Genomic DNA, 25,056 nt, shown 5'->3' on the forward strand with positions numbered 1-25,056 from the left:
GTCGGAAGGAGACGCTTGTTCCCTGCAGAGTCCCATGGGGAGGAGGACCCGCCGCCCCGGGGTCCATCACTGCTCCGTTCCCCGCTGCGCCCCTGGAACGCGCGCCGCCCCCAGACGCCATCCCCCCGGCGGCTAAGCCTCCGCGAGGCGCGAGCGCGCTCCCCTCCTGGCGGCGCACAGCCCACTGAGCTCCGGGTCCGGAACGGAACTGTCCTCCGGAACCCAGGCTGCGCGCTCGGAGTTTCCGGGGGGGCAGGAGGACCGAACAGGACCTGAGCGCGGCGGGTCCTACGGCTGCGACCGAGGCGATGGCCACGGCGGTCTGGGCGCTGCGGCTCTGGCGGGCCGCCCCCAGGGGCGAGGCTGGCTGGAGTGAGTGTCGGCGGCCGCGGGGACGGCGAGCGAGGCTTAGAGGATGGCGTCTGCCCAGACTGGGCCGGAGGCGGGTGCTGGGAGGTCCCGCGGGGCTGAGGGCGGGGGGTCGGGGGTCGGGAGGGCTGGGCCAGGCCGCTGGAGGAGCGTGGGGCGCCCTTGGGAAGGAGCCCCGTTCCGGTGCACGTCTGTCCTTGTAGTCCCGCTGGGACACTCGTGCTTGCCTTGTCAGAGCTTCGGACTTGGCTTCGTTAACTAAGGGAAGCATTTCTCCCCCAGCTGTTGCTGATTTTGGCGTGGCACCTCCAGTCCCCTGGAGCTTCGTTGTTGTCCCCGAGACCGTATCAGAGCGACGACTGGGCTCACCTTCCCAGCGATCGGTCTAGTTTTGACTCCACTTCCTGGTTACTTGTTGCCCCTTAGTGGGAAACACAGATTGGAATACGACACAGGAAAGGAGTGGGAAACGGAGACCTGATGGTGAAAGAGCAGAGTTGAAGGAAAGGCGTGGATCTGGGCTACCAGCGGTTTTCCTCCGTTTAAATATTAGACAGTGGTTTAACTTGACCACTGAACGCACTTGGACGAACGGCGATTAAAATTCTCTTGTTTGCTGTTCTTGTTGGGGGAGGGTGGTGATGCGGGAGTCGAACACGGTGGGGTCGGCGCTGTTAGGCCTTGTTTTGTTTTTTGTGTTTTTTTTTTTTCAACGTTCTTATTGTAATTTCTATACAGGATTTACAGCAACATCGCCAGCCTCTCAGCGGGCACCAAAGGAACTGATAGAAATGCAGAATGACCTCTTTAATAAAGAAAAGAACAGGCAGTTATCATTAACTCCCCGGACAGAGAAGATTGAAGTTAAACACGTGGGCAAAACTGACCCTGGCACTGTGTTTGTGATGAATAAAAACATTTCAACCCCTTACAGCTGTGCCATGCGTAAGTAACGAATTAGGATACAGTTTTGACTCCTTGGGAACACTGGTGCAGAGGAGACACGATGCTGGAATTGCTCTTTCAGTGCCCCAGAAGTTCTCCTTTATCTGACATCTTACTGTCTGTCTGCTGGCGCTTTAGCTCTTGAGAGTGCTGTGGGTGTTGCAAGCTTGGCACTGGCATGCACAGGCTGTGCTGGTATTTGATTGAATGTGGCTAAATTTAGGGTTCTGTAATTGTTTCTGGTAAAGGAGGCAGACTGAAGCCATCGCTACGAGTAGCTCGGCCCTTTTCGCACGCTGGTGTCATGGGAGCAGTCACCATGAGGGTCTCCTTCCAGGATTTTGGGGTACATGGACCACCTGCCTCAGAAGACCAGCTGTTTTGGCCTTTCCCTTTCTTAGTTTTTATAGCCTCGCTTAAATCGTTTATCTGCTTTCCACTTGCCTCTCTGTATGTTGTGTTTTTGTTTACATTTACATGTATATGGTAAATATGGAAGTGGAAATGTTTGGGGGGAATGATTGGAGTAAAAATGTTTGTTGTATTCATATCTTAAGGGAGATGCTGTGCGTGGTGGTGTGTGACTTGGTGTGGAAATGAAGGGAATAGTGCCTCTATATTTTTATTGTTTATTTTTGATCAAAATGCTTGTATAGTGGCTTTGATAAAACTGGTAATATTTAAATTATAAAGCACCCCCTCCTCCAAATAGATATACACCCACGTGCTCACTTATATATATGACTAGTTGCATTGTTCAAACTTTTGGAAAACTCAGTAATGATTCCATTTGAGTAACAACTTTATCAGCTTAAGTTGGCCTATAAAGTGTGTACTGTCGATATTCATTTACTCTGGTATTTGAATTAGTATTTATGATAATTGTTTATTTTTACTTTTGGGCATTTATTGACCCTCTGCTGGATGATAGGTGTTATTACAAAGGAAGATAAGAGAAAGCTCAGGCCCTTAACGAGCTTTATTCACGTCACATGGAAAGATGAATGAAGCCTGTGAATCACCCTCAGCAGGACCCCTGTGCTGAGACTTGCTTGTTATTCAATAAACTTACATTGAGTGCTAGACTCTGGATGTGTACTGATGAGTGAGCAAGCATAACTGTGATCCTCTCTTTGTAGAACTGATACAGGGTCTGATAATTTAGACCCTGTAGTTTGACCACTTTTGTGAGTAGCTGTTACCCGAAAACCATCGAATTAGGGAAGTAAGAGATAGTTTGGGAGCAGGACCCCAAACCCACCTAGAACAGATTTACTGTGGAAGTATAGTTATATATTTATCCTTTTCGTCTTAAGTTATGTGTGCATATTCCAGATATACCCATGATGCTGCTCTCTGAATATTTAAGTGTAGCTCTTGGAAATTGTTTTATTAATTAATAATTGACAAATTAATTTCAAACTAGACTTAGCCTTAATGAGTTTTGTAAATGGTTTGGGCAATTTTGTTAATAATCACAATGCATTGGGTGTGTTGGGTATTATTTCTTTATGGGTTACAGGAGTAATATATAATATTTTTTCTCCAAAAAAAAGACAGCTTGCAAAATCTTGCCTTTCTATTGTTTTATTTCTTAATGTAGCACGTAAGCATGTAGCTTTCACGTTGAATGTTGTTTGATTTTGACCTTCAATCCATTTTAAATTTCTAGATTTAAGTGAGTGGTACTGCAGGAAGTCCATTCTGGCCCTTGTGGACGGACAGCCGTGGGACATGTACAAACCTTTGACCAAGTCCTGTGAAATTAAATTTCTCACTTTCAAAGATCATGATCCAGGGGAAGTTAATAAGGTATTCTCCCTCTGTCCCCAGTTTTTTTCTTTTCATTAAAATCTATTTTCTGTGAGGTATGAAATATGCAAATATAGCCAACATCAAATGTACTGTACTAGATTGTGTTTTCCTTGTTAGATTAGGCATCTTCATAGTTCATAAAATACCAGTGGCTCCATGTATTTTGGATTGAGAAAATGATATGGCATGCCTTTTCCGTTTATATCTTTGTCCAACTGACCCTTATTGATAACCCCCTATGTTGCGGGTGATTTCATTCTCACTGTTATGCTGCTGCTGGAATTCAGGCTTTGACCATCACCTCTGGATTCTTTCAAGAATTTTTTTGACTCTCTGCTCTTCCCTCTTTTTTAATACTAAAGTGTTCCTTACTAGTCCTATGAGAGTTTTACTAAGTGACACCCTTACCCGTAAAGGACTTGCCTAGAGGATAGTGGTTCGTGTAGCTCTCTGGGCCTGTGTGATGGGGCCCCAGCCTGCCTTTGCGCTTCCTCCCCGTTGCATCCTCCTGCTTCCTTTTTGCTCTGGCCACGCCAGGGGACGTGGTCACTGATGGCTTGTCCTGCGTTAGCCTACTTGCTTTTGTTGCTACTCTTCCTTCAACTCTGAGCATTTTCTTTCCTCTTCATTAAAATCCTGCTTATCTTTTATAGTTCAAATAAAATGCCATCTGCTCTGTGGAAGGTTCTTAGTTTCTTCTTGTCAGAATTCCTTTTTTCTTTAAGGCCTTATAATACTTGGCTAGTGTCTCGAGATATACTATTTTAATTTAAATTCTAGGTAAAATATGAGATTTAAGTTTAACTTTTAATATTTTAAATTTAATTTGGCTCTGCAAAGACCGGGATCATGTCCCTTATTGGACCCAGTCCTTATACTACATATAGGAGGAATTTAATAATATTTGTTGAAATGAAATACTTAAACAAGAAAATGATAGACATGATAATAGTAACATTATTGAGTACTTATTATGTATCAGGCACTGTCTTAGCTGATTTATAGGTATTAACTCATTTGTCATAAAAATCCCATAAAATAGGCGCTATTATCCCCAATTTCCAGATAAATAAACGGATGTTGAGTAGCTTGACCAAGGCTTCCATTCCAGTTTAGGAAGTGGTGGAGCCTGGATTTGAATCTAGGCGTTCTGATTCTGAAGTTCAACAGACATGAAAAACATTTATGTAGGATGTGTGAAGAAGTGCATTTTGCTACTTGCCTTCAAGGCCTGGGTTTGTACTTATCTTTAGTGTTTGTCAGGTGGTTGTGTAGAATACACTCTGGAGCAATCTGCCACATAGAACCAGGTGAGCTCACCTTGCAGTCCTCAGATGTGGAGAAGAACTTATGAAACTCAAGTGCCCAGTTATAGTAGTGCCAGTATGGGGCATAAGATGGACAGGTTATGTGCGGGACTCGTGTTTCTATTTATAACTCTGATAAGGTCTTATATGGATACCCATATCAGGCATGACCATGGATCAAAATGTTCTAGTAAAATGAAAGCCTGGTTACTAGTGAGGTTGCTTTGCTGTATATGTGATTAACTTGAGTGATGTATGTGATGTTATGTATAGGAGTCATAAATGATCCTTGAAAGTTGAGTTTTCCCTCCATACTTACATATGGTATAAACAGGTACATATTAATGTACTTACTTTACTTTATTACAAGTTTGTTAACAAATTAACTTTATCCTGGGCTAAAAATAAAGTTACTATCAGAGAGTAAAACTATCTGTTGGTTGCTATCTTGCACAGAAACATTGTTAACAATACAAAGTAGGCGTTTCATTCATCTGTGGGTTTTGCTTGGTATAGATAATATCATGGCCTTATGGTAGCTATTGCTATATGCTGAAGATGGACAGATATTTGAGAAGTATTTCCTAAGTCAAAAGTTAATGTAAGGGCCAGCTGAGTGGCTCAGTTGGTTAAAAGTGCAAGCTCTGAGCAACAGGGTCACCAGTTTGATTCCCACATGGGCTATTGAGCTGCGCCCGAGCTGAGCTGCTGCTGAGCTGCCAACAGGTGGCAGGATGGCTCAGCTGGTGAGAGCACATGCTCCTAACAACAAGGTTGTTTCAACTCCCTCATGGGATGTTGGGCTACACCCACCTGCAACTAAGATTGAAAACGGCACCTTGAGCTGAGCGGCCATGAGCTGCCGATGGGCGGCTGGATGATGACTGAACTTGGAGTTGAGCTAGCTGCGCCCTCCACAACTAAGATTGAAGTACAACAACTTGGCTGTTCCCCTTCCCCAATTCCCCAACACTGTTCCCCTTCCCCAATTCCCCAATAAAATCTTAAAAAAAGAAAAAAAATTCAACGTACATTTTAATGTTGAATAATCTTCATTTAATCTTAGTGTGTATATTTGTGTCTATTTTATTTTTCTAGGCTTATTGGCGTTCTTGTGCCATGATGATGGGCTGTGTGATAGAGAGGGCGTTCAAAGATGAATATATGGTCAGTTTGGTCAGAGCTCCAGCAGTTCCTGGTAATGTATAGATATAAATTATAAATATAAATATAAATATACTTTTTGTAATCTTTGAATGTTTTGGGACCTACTCTTGATGCTATATAGAGTTAATTTCTAATTTTATCTAATATAAATTATCATCATACATATATTCTGTTTATTGTGGGTGATAAAGTTCATCCTTCATTATTGGAGGTCAATAATTAATGTAACAGAATTAGAGGAGACTCTCTTGAATATGAAGTTCATGTAATTACGTTTCTCAGTGTTTATTTCTTACCACTTTAAGAATTTATTTTGAAACTGTGTGGAGGACAAGGCAATGGGAGTATAACTAGACTAATGGAGAAAGACATACTTAGGTGGTACCATGTCACGGAAATGACCATGACACTGGAGGGACACCATTTTGGGGAGATGGAAGAGTTCATAGTTCTTGTAATTTTGTTAAAACTAGGATTTTGCAGTACGATGTGTTGTAGGATCACATTTGTATTTAAAAAATGTAGAAATATATTTGAAAAGTTCAGTAAGTGATTCTAAGAAGGAAAAAAAACAACAAAAAGATAGGTAAGAGATACTAAAAAAGAAATTCAACATTTTATGCCCATTTAGTCATTTATCTCATTAAATATCTTGTTCTTTGGAAATTATTATATCTAGTAACTATTTGAAATTCCTATGATAATATTTCTGAAGAAAACTTGAATGTTTAAAAAATACTCATGTTTTTGGGTTAATAGATGAGTTAATTTTTTGGTGGGGGGAAAGTTGATAGAGCTCTGGCAAGTAGCTGGGATAATAGTTATAGTGTTATAATTTGTAGAGTTGGGGGAGATTGCTAACCCTTCATTTATGGTCTAAATATTCAGTTGTTGCAAATTCGTAGCTGTCTACCATAACAGATTTGACTTGCCTTTTATTTTGATTGGATTTATAGTAGTCGCTGGAGCCTTCTGCTATGATGTGGTTTTGGATAAGAGACTTGATGAGTGGATGCCATCAAAAGTAAGTGTACTCTTTGGAGTATTAATTTTAGAGACTACTTTTCTTTGTTAGAATGATTCCTTTGTTAGTATTGTTGAATGGTGCTGCATGTTAAGGTTATTTAAAGGAATGAATCTGCCTTCCTCTCTTTCTCTCTATCTTGTTGCTTTTTCAGTGTATGTAAGACAGCAACATATGAATGAAGGTACTCTCAACAGCATGGTCAGTTGTATGGAAGCTTTATGCCCTGCTTGACCTTTTCTTGAAATGCTTTCTTCCTTGTACAGTTCCTTATGTTCCTTAAGATAGTGGTTTTCAAGATGCTTAGAATATATGAAATACAGAAGCTGAACTACTTGGTTGCTGTGGTGGGGGTGGGCCTGGAGCCTTAAACTTGGATCCCCAGGGCACAGTGTGAGAACTTGTCCTGAATTCATTAGCCTGTTGCATACTGTGAGATCCCCTGTAAGCAAGGGCCACACTGAGAGCAGGGATCAAGTAAAGACTCAGACTTTGACTGCCGCTAACCCAGCTAGCAGCAAACTAAATTGCAACACATTGGCTTTCCCATGAATGGGCTGCCCTGGTCAGGAGGGTGCTCCTTATTGGAGAAGTTAAGTAAAAACTCATGAAATCAAGATTCAAATCTCATTACCTTTGAAACATGCTGTCTCCTTTTCCTTTTTTTAAAGATCAAACTTAAAAAAAAAAAAAAGTACTAATTAGCTAATTGCAAGTTCCCTGGGGTTGGGTGCACAGCTTAGAAAAAGGCGGGAGAGTTACGTTCAGGTAGCAGCTATATTAATCATGAATGCGGATTTGTTGTACAGTAAATTTTCCATTCAAGAATGGAGACGAGTCATTTCATGCAAAAAACTCTAACAGGAAGTTTATGCAAAGAATTTTACTACAAGAATTATTTGCATTATAGTGATCTCTTTGTTAGTAATGATTTATAGTATGAAAACTCAATTATCATTTTTATTAAAAATCTCAAACATTGGTAATGTATATTATTAATCATTTTAATTGTGTAAAATTGACATTTTCATTAAACAGAAAGTTATATTGGAAATGTGCTTTATTTTGTACAGGGCCAATGATGACATTATATTTCCTAGTGAAACTTTCTGAATCATATAAATAATAACTTTTTGCCCATGCATTTATATGGTTGTATGATTTGAATGAGATGTTTATTAAAATTTCTTCGTATTATCTTTAAGAATTATTAATACAAACTGATAATTACAAGTAAATTGCAAGTTTTATGGAGTTGGGAAAAATTTCTAACCCTACATTTTATGGTCCAAATATTTAATTGTTGCAAACTAATAACTTTCTTTTTTAACATTTGATTTACTTTTTATTTTAGCTAGATTTAGAATATTAAGTATACAATTTATCTTATCTGCCTTGTGTAGAAATGTTTTTAAGTAAGTCGTTAAAAAAGGTTAATTCTTTCATTTTTAAGGAGAACCTACGTTCCTTCACAAAAGATGCTTGTGCTTTAATTTATAAAGATCTTCCATTTGAAACTCTGGAAGTTGATGCAAAAGTGGCACTAGAAATATTTCAACACAACAAGTAAGTGCAGACTTCCCTTAAAATGAGATTATACCTTCCCAAATTATATGCAGTGAAGAAAATTCAGCTCTTAAGAATTTTTATATTTGAGGTTTGTAGGACACTGTTTTATTTTTAGCTCTAAGATCTCTTTTTCTGCACCATCCTATTTACTTTTGTTCATCTCATTATTTATTTCACTGTGAAAAGCTCTCCTCCCCACTTTGATAATTTTCCCACTTTGTTTTACTTTTACTTCTTTGTTCCTTCGGCCAGTCCTTCTCTGTACATCAGCATAGCAGTGTGTTTTCCCTTTTTCCTTCCATTGTGAAGCGATAGCATATATTAAATAATTATTATTTAGTCCATTTGGCAGCCTTTCCATCCCTCCTTCCTCTCTTTAAAAGAAAGGGTAAGATAGAAAATGCCAGCCATTGGGAGGGCGCTGACAGCTGGAGTAAGACATTTCCACAGCCAGCTCGTAGTCTTCTGCACGGGAATCATCCATTCGATGGATTTTCTTTGTCAACATCTTAAATCCTTCCTGGTTTCTCAGTTCTCTTTCTCACTTAGAAAACTTCCAGTTCACCTTCTTCTACTAGCTGTAAGAACACAAACTAAATTTTAATATTAATCTAATTGAAATTGAACTAATTAGAAAGGCAATCTGCATTGCAAAAAAATAACATAGGTACTAGATTCTGAGGCCAAAATATGCACCTGCGTATTGTTAAAGGTTACAGATTAGAATTTCTATAGGTATTTAGTAATTGAGGCATACCTTCTCATGGGGACAGGTTAGTTTGTGAAAGCCTTCTTCAGCTATTGGGTTGTCGGAAAAGTCATGACGCATTTTTGCAATGAAAAACATAGAAAAAAATACATCATGACTTTTCTGACAACCCAATATATTCTAGCTTGGCATTTTTCGAAGTGATATGCCTCAGAATATTCTCCCATAGATGTAATTGTTTTGTTGAAAATATGTACTGTGTTCGACTGAATTTGGAGAACAGTGGCATAAAAAATATTTACTCATGTACTATGAAGCCTCCCAAAGTAGCAATAGAAAACATTTTCCAAATGTATTGGCCTGTGTACCCCTTTTGCTTGAAGTATTTTTTAGCATATTCGGGAACCAGTGTTTAGAAACCAGTAGGAATATGCTATTTTAACTGAACTAGAGTACAAATAGTATTGTAGAACCAAACCACCACTGATTCCATAAGAATGATGGTTTGGTTCTGTAGTTGTATTTGAATATAAAGGATTATCAGAACATATCAAGTCACCTCCTATGCTAAAATTCTAGGGCCATGCTGTCCAATAGAAATATAATGTGAGCGTGTTTGTAAATTTTCTAGAGGCTGTATTAAAAGAAAAGCAAAACAAGAAAAGGTGAAGCTAATTTTGATATACTTTATTTAAATAATATATGTAAAATGTTATCATTTCTACTTGTTATCAATATATAAAAAAGTAATGATATTTTATATTCTCATCTTTGTTCTGAGTCTTCAGAATCTGGTGTGTATGTTACACTTAAGCTACATTTCAACTCGGACTAGTTACGTTTAAGTGCTGTCAATTACCGCATTGGACAGTATCCCAGGCTTTCGTTATACGTAACTGAGATTTCCTTTTCCCACACTCAACTGTCAAAGTCTAGGAGAGGCTTGTAGGACTTTGGTAACTTAGTGAAATGTGTGGAGGGAGGGAGCGGATGGTTTGGGGGTAAGTTTAAGGGAACAGAAGAGTCTGCGATGGTTGGTGGTGGATCAGTAATGGGCCTTGGCTTTGGCCCAGGGGACAGGAACATCTCTTAGAGATGGGTCAGGACACCCAAGTATTCAGGGAATTGTCTCCTTCAGTGATGCTTGGGAGGCTGTGGCTGGAGGTGTGGTAAGTGGATGTTTTTGCATAAACCAATGCTCGCTCGCGCTCTCTCTCTCTCTCTCTCTCTCTCTCTCTCTCTCTCTCTCACACACACACACACACACACACACACACACACACACACACACACACACACACTATTTAGCACTCTGGGGTGAATAGACAGGGCTCTTGATAGTAAGTAGTAAAGTCATGATTTGAACCTGGGCTGTGAGGTTCCATATCTGCTATTACTGTCCTGACAAAATGGGTAGATTTGAGAGACATTTAGGCAGAACTGACTGACTTGGTAATGAAATGGGCTGTGGTGGGAAAAGGGGGAGTCAAGGAAATCTCCCAAATTTTTCACTTGGACACGTGGGTGGTTGGTGGTGCCATTTGCTACGCTAGGAATAAGAACAAGTTTGGTGGGAAAAGGGGGGATAATTTTTTGTTTAGTTGTGAGAATTTGGGAGTTTAAGGTGCTTGGGGAACACCCTGGTGATCTTGAATGTACAGTTTGGGGCTCAGAAGAGGTATGTGGGTTAGAAGCAGAGATGGGGAGGCTACAAATGCTTAAATGGTCATTAAAGCCGTGCAGTCAAGGAGCTAGCTCAGCAGGGATGCTTTGAGAGTGAAAAGAGGCCTATGACACCATGAAAAGGTGAGAAAGAGAAGAGTGACCAGAGAGGTGAAACAAGAAGCATTTTGGGAAGTGGAGTTGAGCAGTGGTATTAAGAAAACGAGGACACACAAGTGTCCATTAGGCTGGCACCAAGGAGGGCCCTGTGGCTTTGGCGACAGCAGTTTGGTGGAGTCATGAGGCTGTGAAGGAGGCGGGGTGTGAATCGGGCATAAGGAGAGGAGGCTTGAAGTGTAAACCATTGTTTCAAAAACGATGGCTGACGTGGAAGAGAAAGGGAGGTTTCTTAAAACACCTTTTTGTATATTTATAATTACAATTTTTTTTCTTTGCTGCTTTTTAGGTATAAAATAGATTTCGTAGAAGAGAAGGCATCTCAGAACCCTGAGAGAATAGTCACGTTACACAGGTAAGTAAAAATAAAAAAATTGGGTGCTATGCTAATTTATAGTAGAGTTGAGCTTTATCATTACCTGAATGTAGTGTACAATTGAAAAGGATGAATTTGTATCTCTTTTCTTATTCTTATTACCTTATTTCCTATTGCTTTGTTCATTGGTTTGATATGGTGGTAACTGGAAGCTTTAAATTGTCTTCTGGAATAGTTGTGGTTTCTGTTCCTCATTTTATTGTTATTTTTATTTCTGCATTTCAAGAGTTGAAAACCATTGTTTAAAAATGTAAGTTTTTAGAGATAATTTTGAAATTGAGCAAAATAGTCATTGTGAATTGCACATGAGAATTCATATATATATATATATAGAAATATGAATTCTGACTAATTAGTTACTACTTATATATTGTCAATTATCAGATTTTGAGGTTTTATGTGTTTATTTTTAAAATCAAATCAGGTTTGGTGACTTCATCGATGTGAGTGAGGGCCCTCTTATTCCAAGAACAAGTATTTGTTCCCAGTATCAAGTGTCAGCGGCTCACAATCTTCAAGCCACCCAGACAGGTCTTATACGAAGATTCCAGGGTCTCTCTTTACCTGTTCACTTACGAGTAAGTAAAGCTTCAAGTTTCAGGTCACCCAGCTTGGGAGTGGGTGTGATTGTGGTCTTGATTTTATACAGTTTGAAGGACATACGTTTTAATTTTCATTAAATTGTGTGACACTAATATTTTGTAAAGTCGGGTTTATGATTTAAACACAGTTTTGCCCAGGATGTAAACAGATAATTCATAAAAGAAACATTAGTTGAAAAAATCAAATCAAAATGAGATAGCATTTTTAATTTTTCAAATTAGTGTAGAGGAGGGTGCATTGACGAGTATTGGAGTGAACATTGCTAAGACCTTCTGGAATGCCTCTTTGCCTTACTTTGGGCATGCTCTTCTCCCTAATTTTTATGATCTAGTCATGACCCAGGGCCTCTCATTTTCCATAGTGCTCTCATCCTTGCTAACCCTTTTTTAATTAAACTTGATTTGAGATAACTGTAGATTCAAATAATACAGAGAGGTCGCAAGTACCCTTCCCTACTTTCCCCAGGGGTAACATCTTGAAAAACTGTAGTACAATGTTACAGCCGGAGTGTGGACATTGATCCAGTGTAGATACAGAGGAGTTCATTTCTTCACGGGGATCCCGCATGTTGCCCTTTTGTAACCACACCCACTCCCCTCTGCCCCGCCCCCATTTCCTTGCATCTGGCAACTATTTCTCTGTTCTCTATTTCCATAATTTTGTCATTTCAAGACTGCCACGAATGGGATCATGTGTTATATAATCTTGTGGGATTGGCTTTTTTCACTTGGCATCATTCTCTGGAGATTCATTCATGTTGTGTGTATCAGTATATCACCAGTTCATGCCTGTGTAATGTTGAGCAGTTAGTATTCCATGGTGTGGATGTACCACACTTTGTTTAACCATTCACCTCTTAAAGGATATTTGAATTGTGTCTGGCTTTTTGGCTATTATGAATAAAGGTTCTGTGAGCATGTATGTACAGGCTTCTGTAAATATAGTTTGATATTGCTCTGGGATAAATGTCCAGGAGTACAATTGCTGAGTCAAATGGTAGGCACACACTCAGTTTTTTAAGAAACTACCAAACTGAGTTCCAGGGTGGCTGTACCATTTTACACTCCCACCAGCAATGTGTGAGTAACCAGTTTTTCAAATCCTTGCCAGCATTTGATATTGTCACTATTTTTTATTTTAGCCATTCTGATTGGTTTGTAGTGATTTCTCATTGTGGTTTTAATTTGCATTTCCATATTGGCTAATTATATTAAACATCTTTTCATGTGTTTATTTGTTATTTGTATATCATTTTTGGTGAAATATCTGTTTATGTCTTTTGCCCATGGTTTAATTGGATTTTTTTTAATTGTTGAGTTTTGAGAGTTTTAAAAAATATATTCTAGATGCCAGTCCTTCATTAGATACATAGTTTGCAAATATTTTCTGTCTTTCTGTAGGTTGGCCTTTCATCCCCTGAACAGACTTTTGCATATCAGAAGTTTTTAATTTTGATGAAGTCCGGTTTATCAGTTTTCCCCTTTGTGGATCACACTTTGGGTGTCAATTTTAAGAATTCTTTGTCTAGACCTAGATCCCAAAGATTTTCTCCTGTTCTTTTTCCTAAAAGTTTCATAGCTTTATATTTAATTTTGTGGTCCATTTTGAGTTAAGTTTTATATGTCAGGTTTGAGTTGAGGTTCATGTTTTTCTTGCCTGTGGATGTCAGATTGCTCCAGCACCATCTGCTGAACAGGCTGCCCTTTCTCCATGGAATTGCTTTTGCCCCCTTGGTAAAAATCAGTTGGACATATTTGTGTGGGTCTAGTTCTAGGTTTGCTGTACCTTTCCATTGATCTGTGTCTGTCCCTCTGCCAATATCACACAGGCTTGATAACTGTAGCTATAAATAGCTCTTGAAATAAGGTAGTATAATCCCTCCCATGTTATTCTTTATAAAAATTGTTTTAACTACTCTAGGTCCTTTGTCTTTCCATTTAATTTTACGGTAATCTTTATAGGCAAGTCTTACTGGAATTTTGATAGGAATTGTATTAAACCTGTATATCAATTTGGGGGGAATTGACATCTTTATTGAGTCTTCAGTTTCTGAACACAGTATCTCTTTTCATTTATTTAAATCTTCCTTGTCTTTCATTAACATTTTGTAATTTTTAGCATACATGTCCTTTACATGTTTGATTTTTCTCTACATACCCGCTTTCTTTCCTAGCTTTCTCCATTTCAGAAAACAGCATCATCATTTACCAGCTGTTTGAAGTAATTCTTGATTCTGTTTCTCTCATCGTCATGCCCCATCCCTTCCATCGGCAAGTCCTTTCAACTCCTAATTCTAAAACACAGCCTGAGTCCATCCACTGTGTAGCGTGTCATCTACTTCTGCTTCCCTCCTCCAAGTTCCTCCTACTCTTCACCCCCCTTCCTTCTTTTCATTCTTCTCCTTAAGCGCATTCTCCACTTAGGAGCCAAAAGGACCTTTTAATTCACAAATCAAATCATGTAGTCCCTCTGCCCCAAACTTTCCAGTGGCTTTTCATAATCAAATTCTAACCCTTACTGTGTCTCGGAAAGTCCTTCATTCTCCGGCCCCCGCCTACCTGTCTGACTTCATCTCATACAACTTGCTCCAGAACCCACTGTATTCCAGCCACGCCGTAAGGTTTTGCTCCAGCTGTTCCTTCTGCCCGAGTCAGGCACATGGTTTTCCCTTTAAACATACCATGCTACTCTTCTCTCTAGAAGGGTTTGCATGTACGTATTTAGTAATTTTACCTTTTGTGTTAAATTTTACCCGCTTGCTTATTCACTGTGAAATAGTCACTGGCCGACCCATATCACTCAGTATCCCCTTCGACTGAATAAAATTGATGTGGTCGTTATGCACTTTGCACAGTTTTCTTTAATTCATTCTGATAATCCTCTGCTACATAAGATTGTTAAGATTAAGAAAATCGGCTCTAAATTTTACTGTTGTCTTCATTAGATTTTACTTGTTCTTTAGGGTAATTTGCTAAATCCTCTTGGTCTGCCATTTTAGTACGAGGGCGTCACAGTTGGTTCTTAAATGAATCTCTCCTGTGATTGATTATGATTTGAAGAATGACCTCTAGAGGGTTGAAATTGGCTATTTAAGGAAAGAACCATAATCTATGGGAAAGGGGGGCAGAGTTTTGCTCCCCATTATAAGGAATGCTTTCTATGATTGTGATGATTAAGCAGGGCAGGGGGAGAAAAAGCACATTCAGTGCCTAGGTCTTTTTTCCTTAAATGCCAAACAAAGCAGCTGTTCTATATGGTACCTTTTTCCCTACTCTAATCCATGTTTATAACCATTGGGCCTCATCAGTACAGCCTGACTTTATGTATTTGTTTTGTTTAAAGCTTGTATAAAGACTCATCCTCTTTTATTTTTAACTTTGCTTATTTAATTCATAGTAAATTTTTTCTTTTCAAGGCACATTTTACAGTATGGCATAAGCTATTGGAAAGGTCTCGGAAAATGGTAAGTGTTGACAGTTAATGAGCACTTTCTACAAAGAAATTTTTGCTGAAATTAAGCAACAACAACAACAACAAAAAAAAAAGAGAAAGAATGAAAAAAAGTAATCGGTTGTCTCAATAGCTAAAGCAGTTTTGCAGTTGTTGACTCCGTTAGTATTTTGGCAAGAGAAAAATTGTAACTTGGTAATTCTCTTTTGATTTTATTTGTTAATATATGTGAATGATACTGTAGAACTTGAGGAGATAGAAGAATGGTGCTACGTAGCAGTAGTTGTTAAAGGTTGTAATGGTGTTCATTAAGTCTTATGGTAATTTTTTGTGTACTTAATGAACATTTAAAGGATTAAGATTTGTAAGATGTATTTTAAAGCTGCCTTGACTGTTGACATGTTAAATGCGCAAATGTCCTGAAAAATCAAATTTAAAATCTTGTGTTTTGTAGTTTATTCCATGTCATTAGCCTTTAGATTTCACAAGTTGGAATGATTATATTTCTCGACCACAACTATCTCTATTCACGCTAAATGGTAATCTTTTACTTAAATTATCTGGTAGCTGTCCTGTGTAATCCAGTCACACGAACCCTTCCTTGTTCCCTAATTTTCCACTCTGGTCAAGCTTGCAGGCACACTGAGCAGCGTGCATCACAGTGCTTTTCAAGCTTATTTGTTTCTTCGTGACAGTTCTTCCATCTGGACTTCATTTCCCCTTCGCCTCCTGTTTACATCCTAGTTATCCTTCAATACCTCGCCCAAGTCTCACTGTCTCCTATGAAACATTCTCAGAAGAATCTGTTACCAAATATCCATTTGTACTATTTCTGCTTCTCAAACTGTTTCCTGATTGTTTTTGCTAGAATATTACATTCAATCTGTTAACCCATTTAGGGTTTGTTATATATGTGTAACCCCAAAATTTGAATCTAACATTTGACACACAGGGTGGGGGGGTTACCTAATAAATATTTATTGATTATTTTTTATGATGATGGTTAAACATAGTCTGTATTAATAAATTTACAGGTAGAACTTATTGTTTAGGTACTACTTAGCCATAATAGCCTTGTGTAAAATTTATGTAATTTTCTTTTTTTTCATGAAAATAATGTATATTTGAATGGATGGAATAACTGTCTCTTTGGTTGGTTACAGCGATCATTTTAGATGAAAACTAGAGAAGAAATAAGTATATAAGAAATGGTTTAGGGAAACTCAAGAAGCGATAATTATTGAATACTTTAAAGCAAGGAAAAATGCAGAAAAGTAGTAGAGACAGTAGCCTGGAATATCTAGTAGAAATCAGTGAGCGATTAGCTGTTTTTGAAACATTGACTCTGGTTCAGGTTTCTTCTCCCACTGTCTATTTTGCTTGTCTAAAGGGAGTAAGTAAAACATATGGTGCAGTGATTCAACCAGCACACAATTGAGAGTTTTGTGCCAGAAACTATAGGTACAGAAACGAACAAAACCTACTTGCTGTCCTCAAAGAAGTTCATTTTATGGCATAACTAGACATAAGCAAATAGTTCAGGTGTCCATGTGGGGCCCCGGCATACAGAGGAGTAGGACCCAAACCAAGCGGGGGGGTTGGTTAAGGAAGGTCCCCAGGAGTCGGTGTCCCTTAACCTGGTTTTAAAGGATGAATAGAAGTGGGCCAGCAGATAATTTACTGGGGTGGGTTGGGGGTTATCTCGGAGTAAGCTGCTTGCATAGAGGCCTGGTGGAGAGCATGGTGAATGTGCGATGAGTCTGATGTCCAGTCATGTGTAGGGTGGGTGATGAGTCCAGAGAAGGTTCTTGTAAATCGAGGATTACCGGCTCATTTCCATGATGTAGAGTGTGCATGCCCCTCCTGAAGGTGATTGGGACTAACTGGAGATTTTAGCAAGGAGGTGAGCTGGTGGGCAGCCATTCCTGTTTAAAAGCTCCTGGGAGCAGCGTTGAAGAGGGCTGCAACTGAAGCCAGCACTCTCATTAGAGAGATAGAAGATGATGGCATTCTAAAGTTCAGGCATGACAGTGAGAGTGGCCGTGAGAGTCACTTACGTCGAACTAGTAGGACTGTTGATTGAATATGCAGGTGAGAGAACTGTGGGTTCTCTAATGCCAGGCGTGGGCAGCTGGGGAGCTCTTACCTGCAGTAGCTAATGTAGGAGGTGGAGCAGGCTTGTTTGTGTCTGAGTGACAGAGCACAAGTATGCACATTCAAAGACCTATTTGTCCTAACCCTGTAATGTCCTGTGTTCAAAATAGAATTATACTTTCCAACACATTGATTTAAAATACCTTGTTGCAGCACTGCTCATATTTTTCTCATATTAATGATTTCATTTTAAAGATGAAATATGAAATGACAAACTTGAAAAGCCTAGATATATGCCTCAGATTATATCTTTAATAGAATTGCTGTTCCTTACTTGATAATTTATATAGGGAACTTGGCTTTATGAGTTTTCTTCTCTTTCTACTTAACTTTCTGTAGTAATTACTCTTGGAGGAGAAAGACAGAAGGTCATTATAGGAGAAGGACTGTGGAATGATTTTGAATGGTGGGTGAAGGGGAAAACTAAGTATTTATTAGAAAAGTAAAGCTATTCATGTTTTTACAGGTAACTGAAGATCAAACTAAACCTACAGAGGGAAGTGCATCTGCCTAGTAACTTCCTAAAATTTAAACATGTATAGTAAATGAAAATAAAAGTTTTCTATATAATGTTTGTGTGTGCTTATAAAGAGTATCTTTTTCTCCCTAAGATTTATACTGGTGTTTATTTTTCTTTCTCTAAAGGATAAAACAGCTTAGGTCGTTCACAATAAAAATTTCACCCAGAAACAACCCTGTCCCCTCCTACAATCCAGATGTAATACTTCGGCATGTTTTCTCTTTTCAGTCCTTTTCTGTGTGTATAAACATATATGTACAAATACACATGTAATCTTTTGAAACCATAAATAGGGTCATACTAGCTGTTTCTGGTTTTCACTGTTTTAAAGTAGTGTGGTAAACGTCCTTGGGCGAAATGGCAAGTGTTTTATGGATAGATAGATAAATTAACTGAGTATTTACTAAGTTAATCGAATATTTCCTGTATACTGGCCATGTGCTAAGCCTTTCACATGGAACCTCTTATTTAATCCTCACAACTGCCTGTTGAGAAGGTGTTCCCTTTTGGTAAACGAGGAAACAACACAGAACTGGCAAGTAGAAAAGCTGGGACCTGGAGGCCACTAATTGCAATCCCATGCTCCCATGCACCGCTCTGCACTGCTCACATACAAGTCACTTTGTAGGAATAGATGTCTGGTGGTGGGATTACTGACAGATGCCACCTGATCCTTGCCTCTGAAAGGCTTTGCCAAACTCGGTCCCAATACCAGTGTCCGAGAGTGTCAGTTTCCTCATGCCTTGGGCGAGTCTTGATTTTCAGTCTTTTAACATTGTTTTGCCCCAAGTTTCTTCCCATTCCAGTCTGAGCACTTTGCTTTCTGGGCATGGTGCACATGTTTCATCTGAAGATCTTAATGTCTTCACCCCTGGGTGAGGTCTGCTGTTTCTTCAAGTCCGTATCTTGCTGCTCCTTGAATAACTTTCTCATTTGCTAGAATCCATAGTAGATTCCATCCTAAGAAAAAGTGTTCAAGAGGTGAGCCCAGGCATGTTCAACGTGGCTTTGTTTTGCAATTTACATTTGATCAGCTTTTTGGCTAGATTAGAATTCTAGATTGAAATATAACTTCCTATCAAGAGTTTGAAAGAAGCTCCGTTATCTTCTGGCATCTCATGTTGTTAATAAGTCGGAAACCCGTTTGTTTTTTTTTACTTTTTATGTAGCCTGTTCTCTGCAATCCTGCCTGTCTCTTCACCTCCCATCCTGCCACACACACTTGTACTATGGACACTTTTAGGATCTTATTATTCTTGGTGTCGTAAAATACTACCATTTCATTACGTGTATCTATTGTAGATCTTTAATCAGAGACTCTCGTTGATACTTTCATTTTGACATCTCTCTTGAGATCTAGGAAATTTCTTTTTTTAAAAAAATGTATTCCTTTTTCTTTTCTCTGTTTCTTTAACACTGTTTAGTTGGATTTTGGATCCTCTGTATTGGTCCTGTGTTTTTCTCCTCTCAGTTTTCTTGCATTTGTATTCTAGTCTTTTTAATTGAACTTCTTATGTCAAGCATATTTTATTTTCTGAAAGCTCTTCTGCTTGTTCATAACATCCGTTCATGTTTAACAGGTACAGTATATCTTTTTTTTTTTAATACTAGCTGAGCCATCCTGCCACCTGTTGGCAGCTCAGTGGTAGCTCAGTTTAGGCCGGGCATCGAACTGCTGTTGCTCAGAGCTCACACTCTTGAACGAGCTCTTAACCAACTGAGCCACTCAGCCGGCCTGCAGATACAGGATATCTTTGTGAACTTTCTGAAGATACTAAAATAATTATATTCACTTCATTTATTTCGTAGTCCTTGAGTTACTTTTTTACTGTAGTGACAGATTTTTTGCTTATCTCAGTCTTTCATGTTTCAGGCAGGTTAGGATGAAGCAGGCTGTTATGACGGGGATTTTCTTTTTTTTCTTTAAGAGTTAATTGGGGAATTGGGGGAGGGAACAGCATTGGGGAATTGGGGAAGGGGAACAGATAAGTTGCTGTTCTTTTGTTCTTCAGTCTAGTTGTGGAGGACGTCGCTTCACTGGCCCATGTTGGTATTATCATTGTGCTCTTCTTGCCTGCCAGCCACTCACGGTAGCTTTATGGCAACCCACTGCAGCAGGGGCTGCAGCCTACACCATTGCCAGCGACTCACGGCAGCCCAGCTCCAGGTCGAGCTGTTGTTCATCATCTTAGCTGTAGAGGGCACAGCGTCACTGGCCCATGTGGGGTCCGAACCAGGGCCCTGCTGCTCAGAGCTGGTGTCCCAAGCCAGCTCTTAACCCACGCGCCACTCAGCCGGCCCATGATGAGGACTTTCTAAGTGCTAGAATGAAGAGATCGTCAGGCATGGCAGTCATTTTCAATACTGGCTGCTTTCCTTCTCCCCAGATAGTTCTTCCACTTAGAAGAGATTGCTGGAATATTTTACCTGGGGGCAAATACTTGGATTCAGGGCCTTCTGTATTTGGAGACCCCTTTCTTTTTAGCCCCTCTTTTGTCTCCTGGCACCTCTGACCTGTAGACCCAGCTGAGCAGGTCAGCTTCTCCCTCCAGTGGGACTCCACACGTATTCTAGGTGGTCACATCCTCTACCATCGCATTAGTCACTTCACTTTCCATCTTTTAGAAAGATGTAGAAATTTCTTGTCTGCTGCTACTTTCCTCTTCTAGTCCCTTTGTTGTTTGTGGACTTAACTTTGAAATTTTTTCCTAAAAACAATTATAAAATATTTTGAGCATACCAAGAAGTATGGAAAATACTTGAAACCCCTATTTGAGTGGACATTTTCCCTACTTTTGGGCACCTTGCACTGCTTGCACATGCACTGTTTGGCGACTTCTCATTTTATGGATTTTCATCTCACCAAGTAGAAGACTGGAAGTTAATTTTCTAACTTTCCTTGCAGTTAGGGCTCAGCCAGGTGTCGGAGGCTCACCAATTAGACACACCTGTGTGACATTTGGAAGTGATGCTGTGAAGATAAAGTGGCACGTGGGATCCATTGTGTTGAGGGCAACAGTGGCGTGTGGCTTTCGAGGTAGCAGTGGCCGAGGCTGCATGGTGCCGAGTGAGCCGTGGGGCTGTGCTCAGCATCTCTCCCCCAGCAGTGGCTCTGGTGTAACGGCATTTTTCAGCGCTGTGTAACCTGACCTCTGAGCCTGAGACTGAGGCATTCTTTTCGCTTAAACGTGCTAGAGCAGACCTGATTGTTTGTAACCAAGAATGTTGACATGTAGCCACTACCCAAATTGAACCATTGTTAACCGTATCCCTTACTTCAGATCCTTTTGTTTTTAAGTCAAGAATAATCTACCTGTCCATTGAAAGGCTTCCTTATGTCATTTCCTTCCAAGAAGAATCGCTGTTCTCTTCATGTGTTTACCCTTCAAGATTTACAGTGGATAGTATTCTCTGTGTTTTAAAACTAAACGTAATTGATTTCATGATACACGTCCTTTTGCGATTTGCTTTTGTTGCTCAGCGTTGTTTTCCCGTTTAGCATGTTGCTACATGTAGTATACATGCAGAGATGCTTGATACATGTAGAGAGTATTGTATTTACTGTATACTGTCTGACGAATCCCATGATTAATTCATTTGTTGATGACCATCGAGGATGGTCTTGACTTTTTAGTATTACAGTCAGTGCTGAAGAAAATATTTTTGTGTATGTTTCTTTGTGCATACATTTGACGTTATCTCTAGGTATGTGCCTAGAAACAGAACATGCTTCTTCAGCTTGACTGAATATTATTAGTTGCCACATAGTTGTACCAGCTTACTCCTTATCAGCGTGATAGTTCCGTTTCCTCACTCCTGCCAGTTACCATGTCAGACATTCAAATGTTGGATCAGTGGATATGTGTGATGCTATCTCACTTATTCTGTTTAATACTGAGCGTATAGTGACAATGAGCATCTCTTTATCATCCAGTAAGGTTTCTTCTGTGAGTTACAAAGTTTATAGCCTTTGCCCAGGTTTTTTTGTTTCTTTTTTTTTTTTAGATCTTTGGCCCTTTTATATGAATAGGAGTTCTTTATGTATTCAGAAAGTTAAACTTTTTTCACTGTAAATATCTTCTCTGGTCTGGCTGACCTTGTAGCTTTGTTTATGCTGTCTTTAATTTTAATGTGGACAAAACTGTTCATCTTCTTTTACGATTTATATGTGTGTGTTCAAGACATTTAAGAAAGCATTCCCTAACTTGAAGTTATAAGGCATACTTCTGTAGTTTTTATTATTTGAAAGTCTTGCTTTTCCTATTTAATTGTATAATTTATTTGAAGTTTAATTTTGCATACAGAGTGAGTTAAGAGATTTAATTCTGATTCCTGCTTCCGCCACATGGATAGGTATTCTGTCCCCTTTCTCCCTACTCTTAGCGGTTGTGCCATACCAGCGTGTATCATATTCCTTTAAGCGCCTGGGTCTGCTCTTTGGTCCATTTGTCTATCTCTGCACCACTGTCATACAGTTTTAATTATTGCAGCTTTATAATGTGGTTTCATTTCTGGTATGGTGAGTCCTTCCTTATTCTTTTGCAAAATTATCAGTTATTGTAGGATCAGCTTGTCAGCTTCTGCAGGCTGGTCTTAAAATCTGTTTTTCTGATACTGATATTTCTACATGAAGTTTCTTTAGGTTAGTGGTAAATATTTTTCTATTCCTTTCAGAATTTCACATCATTATGTTTTAGGTTTTCTTTTTAAAAATAATACAGGAATCTCTCACCCCCCCCCGCCCCCTCCTTTAAATCCATTTTTCTACAATGATTATGGATTTGACAATCCTTTTCATTAAAGCAATATTGCTTACTTTATTTTGAGACTATTTTTGTTAGCACTACATATTCTGGTATGGGATTTTTATAACTTGTTGGCATGTTGTTTCTTTTTATCATTAAATAAGGATCCTCTGTATACCTAATGATTTTTTCCCCCTAATCTGGTTTTCCTAATCTATTTTTTCTTTAATCTGGTTCTATTATTACATCAGGCTTTTGTTAGTATTTACCTGGTATATTTTTTTTATCCCCTTTCAACTTTTTTAAAATGTCATTATGTTTTAAGTTTGTCTTTTTGCTTTTTGTAAACAGCATAAAACTGTTATTTTCTGTTTAAATCCAGTCTTGGCATTACTGTCTTTTAAGAGATAAATTTTAATTCACACACACTTTCCCATTTCTTTGCATTCTTTTTTCTCCTTTCTTGCCACATATTGGATTGATCCAATTTTCCTTGTTTCCTTTTCCTTTTTCGTTTCTATTTTAGAGGTTACATGTTCTGTTTCTATTCTTTTAGTGTATAGTATTTCATTTATAGGTGTACCATTATTTCATTAGTCCCTGTTGATTGATTTTTAATTTTTGCTATTAATGCTTTGCTTAGTAAGCTTTTACATACATGATTCTACATGTGTGCTAGTATATCTATAATATAAAATCTTATAGGTGATCCTTTAGATCAAAGAACTATGTATTTTTAAGTATCGATAAATACAGATAATATCCTTTTAAAGACACATTTATTTAGTGAGCAGATTTTAGATTTCATATATGATTTAATTTATTGACACAGAAAATATTTAGTTTCAGGGGAGGCTACTACTGCAGTGTTATTTCTAAGGGATCTATAAGTTGGGTGTTATTATGGCAATCCTGCCTGTAGAGATAAAAAGGACATGTTTTTCTATCTATATTTTTAATCACGAAATTTCTTTTTTTTAAAAGATTTTTATTGGGGAATTGGGGGAGGGGAACAGCACTGGGGAATTGGGGGAAGGGGAACAGACAAGTTGCTGTCGTTTTGTTCTTCAGTCTAGTTGTGGAGGATGTTGCTTCACTGGCCCAAGTTGGCACCATCATTGTGCTCTTCCCGGGCGAGGCAGATCAGTCGCCGGCTTCTGGACGGCCGCTCACTGCAGCTGCTGGCTGTTCACGCTGGCTGCTGGCTACACAGTAGCCCATGGCAACCCACCGCCACAGGGGCTACAGCCCACGCCGTCACCGGCGACCCACGGCAGCCCAGCTCCAGGCCGATCTGCCACCCAGCATCTCAGCCGTGGAGGGCAGTGTCACTGGCCCTCATATGTGGGATCCGAACCGGGGCCCTCCGGCGTCCCAAGCCAGCTCCCAACCATCGCGCCACTCGGCCGGCCCAATCACGAAATTTCTTAAAGTGAATATGGAGACTGCCTTCTTAATGTGCAGAATTTAGGAAAAGCCAATTTGATGCTTGCGCTGTCTGTAATGAGTCCATACAAGTCAACTTGAAAAACAGTCCCCAAGTCGGTACATACATGTGTGTCAGGTTCAGAGTCTCCAGCGTGAGAACAAGCTGTGTTTCCACAGTCAGTGGAGACTTGGATACATTTTCCAATTCTATTAAAGCAAAGAGTGCGCAAGGCCCAAGCTGAACGAAATACAGAAAAGTTCAAAATGATAATTCTTTCTTATAGGAGCTCGTGACCTAGAAGAGGGGATAACATGTACAAAATAACAAATGTGGGGTTCAGTGGGAAGCCCTTTTATAGGAGAACTAGACACTGTACTTTGGGAGAACTGAGAAAGATCATGTCTGGGTGTGACCCTCTTCTGAGTTCATTTCCTGGGTGCTGGGCATGGGCTAAGGGATCCACAGTTGCTGAGCCGTGAGCGTTTGGGAAAGGGTCGGATCTTCCTACGTGGACACTGGGTAATGACTGGTGAAGCCTTGGCAGCACGGGGCGAGAGGGTGAGATGGAGTGGCGGTGATATTTCATGGTTGTCTTGAGGCAGCCCATTCTGCGCGGCAGGCACTGGCCTCCAGTGCCTTCCCACTGACCTTCCCGAACTATCTCTGAGCAGCAGCTGGTCGTTTGGGCCTCGATAGTAAAAGGCCATTGACTGGTTGCAGCTGGTGGTAGAACACAGGTAACTGCTGTCAGTGGGGGGCTTTCAAGTCAGGGGGGATTTTATTGAGAGGGGTAGGATATTTTTAGTGGGGAGGGATAATGGGACCTGCAATGTAATTGCTGCTATCCTCCAAAGAGGTCAACGACTGTGCATCTCAGCCCATGTTGCAGAGCCTCTCATTACACAGTAGAAGGTGCGCAGACATTCTACCCATATGTTGCGGGAGCCCGCTGAGCACCATTCCTAGCTGCCACATCAACTGTAGCTCTGGGTATAAACCAGTGTCTCCTCTTACATCTGGATCACCTGGGTAACC

At 39.7% G+C, this 25,056-nt stretch overlaps 1 protein-coding gene across 2 annotated transcripts; it reads left to right on the forward strand.

Moving 5' to 3' along the window:
* Positions 1-221: 221 nt before the first annotated feature.
* On the forward strand, positions 222-17,901 carry MRPL39 (mitochondrial ribosomal protein L39). 2 transcript variants are annotated; one of them, XM_019662021.1, is made up of 10 exons: positions 222-372; positions 1,108-1,314; positions 2,987-3,126; positions 5,535-5,634; positions 6,560-6,627; positions 8,081-8,193; positions 11,034-11,099; positions 11,545-11,698; positions 15,139-15,186; positions 15,804-16,167. In XM_019662021.1, the coding sequence occupies exons 1-10, from the start codon at positions 309-311 to the stop codon at positions 15,915-15,917; spliced, it is 1,074 nt and encodes a 357-aa protein (XP_019517566.1). In that variant the 5' UTR covers positions 222-308; the 3' UTR covers positions 15,918-16,167. The 2 variants fall into 2 exon arrangements, with proteins under 2 accessions (XP_019517566.1, XP_019517567.1); XM_019662022.1 differs by lacking the exon at positions 15,804-16,167 and adding an exon at positions 17,794-17,901 and having other exon boundaries at positions 223-372.
* The last annotated feature ends 7,155 nt before the right edge of the window (positions 17,902-25,056 follow it).

Source organism: Hipposideros armiger, unplaced genomic scaffold, assembly GCF_001890085.2.
Source record: "Hipposideros armiger isolate ML-2016 unplaced genomic scaffold, ASM189008v1 scaffold_363, whole genome shotgun sequence".
In the NCBI taxonomy this organism is placed as follows: domain Eukaryota; kingdom Metazoa; phylum Chordata; class Mammalia; order Chiroptera; family Hipposideridae; genus Hipposideros; species Hipposideros armiger.

Coding starts and splice junctions, on each gene's coding strand:
- MRPL39 (XM_019662021.1), top strand. CDS start 309: ATGGCCACGGCGGTCTGGGCGCTGCGGCTCTGGCGGGCCGCCCCCAGG. Junction 3,127..5,534: donor ATCCAGGGGAAGTTAATAAG/GTATTCTCCCTC, acceptor TTATTTTTCTAG/GCTTATTGGCGTTCTTGTGC. Junction 6,628..8,080: donor ATGAGTGGATGCCATCAAAA/GTAAGTGTACTC, acceptor TTCATTTTTAAG/GAGAACCTACGTTCCTTCAC.